This window comes from Limulus polyphemus, unplaced genomic scaffold (assembly GCF_000517525.1).
Source record: "Limulus polyphemus unplaced genomic scaffold, Limulus_polyphemus-2.1.2 Scaffold848, whole genome shotgun sequence".
Lineage (NCBI taxonomy): Eukaryota > Metazoa > Arthropoda > Merostomata > Xiphosura > Limulidae > Limulus > Limulus polyphemus.
In genome coordinates, this window is record NW_013666458.1 from 359,903 (window position 1) to 366,226 (window position 6,324).

The 6,324-nt window shown below is 29.1% G+C and overlaps 1 protein-coding gene across 1 annotated transcript; it reads right to left on the reverse strand.

Moving 5' to 3' along the window:
- Positions 1 to 511: 511 nt before the first annotated feature.
- On the reverse strand, positions 512 to 6,111 carry LOC106460850. The gene is made up of 4 exons (XM_022387651.1): positions 6,094 to 6,111; positions 4,069 to 4,206; positions 2,562 to 2,735; positions 512 to 1,917 (listed from the first exon to the last, which is right to left on the reverse strand). Exons 1-4 carry the CDS (start codon positions 6,094 to 6,096, stop codon positions 1,810 to 1,812), a joined length of 423 nt encoding a protein of 140 aa, XP_022243359.1. The 5' UTR covers positions 6,097 to 6,111; the 3' UTR covers positions 512 to 1,809.
- Between the last annotated feature and the right edge of the window lie 213 nt (positions 6,112 to 6,324).

Genomic DNA, 6,324 nt, shown 5'->3' on the forward strand with positions numbered 1-6,324 from the left:
TTATTCTTGTTAATGCTGTGAAAGCTTAAGCTGTTGATGTGAATACTGTAAAACCTTAAACTATTGATTTTAATACTGTGAAAAAAAATTCTGATATAAATAATCTCAATTTCGTGTTGTTGTTTTAATGATTTGGGGATTAAAGGTCCTGTAAAGTTATTTATGTAGAAATATTTGATTAACTATGTGTTTATTATTTTATTATTTTGGGTGTTTTAAATAAAAAGTACTTTTATAAAAAAAAAGGTTAGAAGGTTTGTTGTTTTTTTTAAATCCAAAATGTAGTTATTTAGTATATATATAAATAGACATTTATATATATCGTCAATTTATACCTTGAATTATAACTTTTGTTAATAAATTGAAATTCTAATAACGGACAAAATAGAGGTTTTATACTTGGCAAAACTTTTAAGACCTGATAGCAGTTAAGCTCAAAAGTAAATAGTTTTGATATTAAAATTATTTGAATAAGATATAGAAAACATCGTTCCACACATTGACACTCATGGCTATTATAGGTAATTTATTTGTACAGCTATTAACATAGCTTCACGACATATATATTGATAAACTTATTAACAAAAGAAATGTACTTAATTTATATTGTTCAATTTCTCCTTTTCTGAACTAAGTATTTTACAGGTTAAAAGTAATAAGTAATGAAATCTGGTAAAATGTATTTTCAAACGAATATATACTCAAAAAAAAAAGTTTTATATTTATTTACAATAAGTAACAATGTCAAATGACTAAGACAAAGGTAATTTATAAGATTAATTAGATAAATATTTTCTTAGAAAGTATTTATAATCTAACCATTAATAAAGATCATAATTCATTCTGGGATAGTATGCTTGCTTAAGTTCACAATCTCAATTACTTTGCTATTACTTCTATCTTATAGAGCAGACCTATAATGATTTTATATAAGAAATAAACTATAACATGTGATTAAAAATGCTTTTAGTGTTTGAATTAACTAGCAGAAAAATTATATAGGTTTTGTATTACTTGTGATCTTCTAACCAATTTATTCTACTAAGTCTGTCTTCTCAAAGCTGAAAGTACAGACAATATTACAAGCTTGATTACATTAAATTAACAATAAATTAAGTCTACAAGATAAGAAATGTCTTTAGTTTTTGCACTTTTTAAAATTCACACTTTATTTATCATATATTTTTCAAGACTATAAAGTGTCTGTTGCTGAAACCTACACTTTCTGTTTAGTATATTTTAGAGGTCTTACACGTTACAGGTTATTGTAATGAAAAATTAGTTATGTTTGGTATTGTTGGACAGATTGTTCGTCTCAAATTTTACAAATTAACAGTTTCACTAAATGCTGTGAGTTCAAATAACCAGATTATATAAACTATTAATTATAAATAATAAAACATGATTATTGTTTCATAAATACCAAGATAAACTTTCATATGAACATGTACTGAAAAAAAACTGTATTATTTGAAATTGTTGATTAGTGTTATTAGTGTAAACATACAGATACAAATTATCAAACTGCACATCTAATTTCATTTAAACTTATTTTGTTTCGATCACAGGAAGTTCACTTGTATAACTGTCAAGAAACTTTCAGTTATTTTTAATGTAATCGCCACAAATAACCTGCTTTGTTGATAATTGTTGTTATCATTGATGTGATACAATTCAGAAGTGTAATTTACGGAAACCATGATAAAATAAAAATCTAGAAAAGAAGAAATTAATTTAAGCAGTACTCAGAAGAGGTCGATATTTGCAACGTATGTGGTTGACGCAAGGTCGAATTTGGTTTCTGTTCTTCTATCCACATTGAGCGAATTCATGAAGGGTTAAGAGAGTCTGGGTTTGACAGGCAGGAATGGTGCCTCCCAACTTTATACAGCGGCCTGGAATTCTTTCTGTTTCACACTGTTGAAAAGAAAACAATTATAGAATTATGAAATACAATCGTAAAAAGTAAGAAGCGTAATATAAAGGAAATGCTTTTGGTATACCTTAATACAGATGCATGTGTATGTGTGTGTAAAGCACAAAAAAACTGTTTGAAGAAATAAATCTAATAGTTTACTCAAGTAAAACCTTCATAAAACCTTTGAAGTATTGTGAAAATAAGATGCTGTTTCTATAATCTAAACGTACTTTATTTTAGTTCATAGCAAAATAGATGAATCAATCATTGCATGAAGTTCGTACATAGATGTTTGAATGAAGTAAGTCACACGAGCAGTAACGCTGTGTTAGTATATTGTTAATTGAAGTGAAACTACAAAAAAATCATATGATTTTGGTTTAATCTAATGCAGAAAGTGAAGTTAAGAAATTTTAAAATTATTTTTAAATCATAAGAATTCGTTGAAAAACGCAGTCGATAATAAAAAAAGATAAATTTCAGTTCATAAACTTTAATTGTTTTAAATATTTGTTGTTATATAGTTAAAAACACGTGAAACAATGGTGGTGCAATGTTCTGAATATTTTATATCACTCACTCTCTACTATTTAGATGAATGGACAAATTATCATAATAATTACCAGACATGTTTATTATTCACCTTTTGTGTTTCAACGTAACATTGAGGATTTGTCACAGGAGGCGGCGTGAATGCTCTCCAGTCATCTGGGTTGAAGTTGTCCATTAGCTCTGTATCCTCATTTCTTACACCTTGGCCATTATTTTCGTTTGAACGCAAAGTGGCCAGTAGACTTTGAAATCTGTTTCTAAGAGTCTGTAAGTAAGTGCTACATTATAATAATCAATACAGAAGAAACAAGTATAGAAAAAGTGCGTATTTAGAGCAGGATTTCATCTATATTTTAGTCCGTAAAGTAATGTACTGAGCTTCGAAATAGTTTATAGACAGCCTTATCATGTAATTTTGTGGCTCGGCCGAAACAAAACAGCTGGACAAGACTACGTATTAAATGAATACGTGTATCTCTGTATCTCCAGCTCTTGCAAGGATAAATGGTTTAAATAATAAGTTTCACATACCTTTTCAAAGAGATTAGGTAAAAAAAAGAGTACTGATATGTCATGGAAGATGCAAAAAACTTCATTTTCATATTTTGATTGTGTACGAAAGTTGTTTCTGAGTGCTAATACAGGAACAAATGAAATATATTATCCCTAACAGTGACTTTTATTAACGTAGATGACCATTAATAGAAAAGTATCGAACTGATTGAAATCAAAACTATTTTAGAATGACTTTTATTTAGTAATGATATTATTATTATTCAATAAATATTACCTGTTTGAAATTTGTTATTGTTGCCTGCAACTTTAAAAATACTTCACAGTTTGCGGCTGTGGACAATAAATTAATACACTCTTGCTCACAGCTGCACGTATGTAAAAAATATAGAATAATAAATCTAATTAAAGAATCTAAAGTGCTCCTCATCATTCGGACTTGTGTTCTTAGAACCTTGTTTAACACCCTCTTTCACTGATCACAAAATATCAAATATGAATATTTTTAACGTTGAATGAACAAACTGAATAATCTGCACATCTACCTATTGAAAATATGGCCGTTAACTTTCTTGTTAGAAAATGTCCAGTTAGTTTCAACGGTGTATTCAAAACATTAGTGGAATGATAGATGAAAGCTAGAAATAATAGGACATAGCACACACACAAAGAGTTCAAAACGTTTTCACTATACTTCTTGAGGAGTGGCATGCAAAATGATCAGAGTTTTTTTTTCTGTTTTTGTTTTTAGTGGATTATAATTCTAAACCTTAAAACTAACTCCCCCCACATGTTTTCCAACTATATTTTTTGTAGTCAGGACTCTGTTTCTATCAATGAGAGAAAACAGCTAAGATACAAGATCGCACGGGGTTAAGTATTAGATATTCTTTACTGTTTCAAGCTGTAGTAATTTAATACTTTTGAGATAGTTCCGTGATGGTTGGAGAACTCAACAAGTTAAACTCATATTACAAGAAGTATCCTATGTTTACAAACTGGGCTATAAAAGTAATGTTTGAATTTATTGGAGTCATTTGATTCATCTGTTTACACATATATTTATCTGTTTATTAAACACTTACGTTAACTTGGTTATTAGGGTCTGCAGTTTCATCGCCCAGAGCTGTCATTGTACCTCCTATTATCAGGATGGCAGCCAAAAGATAAGTAGTTTTAGAGAATACTTTGTGATCCATCTCTGCCAGAACATGTAGTTTCACCTTTGAATCGAAATAGTTGATGATATTTTTACAACCGAATTTACCAAACACCCACGTCTTAGCTACATTAAAAGGTGTGCGCAAACTATCGGCTATGACTATAGTATAGTCGTAAAGAAAGAGTTCATCTTTTACAGTTAACTCGAGTTTATTAATAAGCTAATTTAAACGAGCTTAACGATGAAGTTTACTCTCGAAATACCATTTTACAAAATACTAGTAATATTTTAAAACGAGACCAAACTTACTCTTCAAATAAATAAAAAGTTGTTGTACAGTTGTTACATGGAAACGAAAAATGTCAATTATAATTGGAAAGAAAATATTGAAGATATACCAGGAAGGGAAAACAAAATAAAAAGGGATCTGTTGTCTAGGCGGTAGACAGTCCTAGCATATACGCATATTTTCTCATATATATACATATTTCAGTTTTCCTGATATCAGTTATCTAGTCCAATATTCAATAAACAACACTACCAAGGTTAGACATTTAGGGAAAAAAGAAAACATTCAGCACCTTAACATCAAATATTAGACCATAAACAACAACCATAAATATATAAGCATCAACTGCAAGTGGCCGGAACAACAGAATCACAGACCCGTGATTAAAATAATCTAATGTAATCAATCATAAGTGGATCAAAATTGGGTAGAATAAAAAACAAGGAAAAAATTATATTAGTTGCCGAATAACTCGAAGCATTATAAATGACTGAGGAAATAGGAGCCCAAAGGTGTTCCGTTGCGTTTCTTCAATTAACTTTGAACTATATTGTTTCTATCGTCTAACATCAACACTACACTAACTCTGTTATGTGAAAATCGTCAACGATAAAACAAAAGAAAACATGAACAAATAAAATGACAATAAAATTCGGTTATTTTTTCAAAGATAAAGGTGAAAACAAATGCAAGTATTCTTTTGTTGTATTTTTCGAATATGTATGCTTTTTTATAGTAAAAGTTAGACCATTTGTCGAATTTTCTACACTAAATTATGCTACAGATCAAAATATCGCAAACATAACAATACTCGACTAAATTTTTAACAAGAGCAACATTTTTATAAAATTCAAATTTACTCAGTTTTTGTTGTGCTCTTATGAATCATTTCGCGGTCATTCTATAATAAATATTTCTTCGGTAAAATTCGTAAAAAAATTTAAAACATTTTCATTTCATCAACTAATTAATAAGTATTTAAATGTTCAAAAGAAGTAACTGTCACTAATGGGACTGTTTATTGGAATAAAACTAATAAATAGCTCAAAATATTTTTTGCTAACACACTTTAAACATTTATGTATGTATGATAATACGAAAATCATGTATATTCTAAATGATTAATGACTAATAGTCTTGAATGAACAATGTCAAAAATAAACGTATGTAAACGAAGGTAAAGATATACTGTTTTCACGCATTACTTCTTTAGGTTTTTAAATTAAAATAACCATTGACGATCTTTATATGGTGTAACTCTACTGAAGCGTAGGTTCTACTTTCAAATACTTGTCTTTTACTAAGTAGATATTCCCCTTCCCATAGTATAGTCGTACCATAGTTTTATTTGTGCTAATCAAAGCGAAATTGTTAATCAGAATAAGCTAGAGAAAGCGCTTCTAGTACCACTTCACAGCACACGTTCTGTCAAAGTTAACTGGTAAAACGTATGATTTAATTTTAGAATATAGCTGTAAAAGCAAGTTAACATATAATTAATGGGTTTTTGGAACGAAACCTATTAAACGCTAAATTCGGTTTTGTGAATGTTGTATGCGACAAGAGGGAGGGAGAGAAATATATATCCGTAAAACAGGTATGTTTTAACGTAAATATTTATAATATTTTCCGAGCTTGAAATTGATATATTTCTGCTACCATCGTATTTCTTTTTCTTTTTTTTTTGCAGCAAAGAAGAAGTGTCCAGCTTGTATCCGATATACAGTAACGTTCTCGTGAATAAGGTATTCTTCAGAGGATTCAAACCAAACGTTATAAGCAGAGTTTCTGGTTTGCCGACTCTTTTCTTCTGCACATTCTAGTATATGAATATATAACAGCAAACATTTTGTAACTTAGTATCCTAATTAGTAAGAACAAAATATTTCT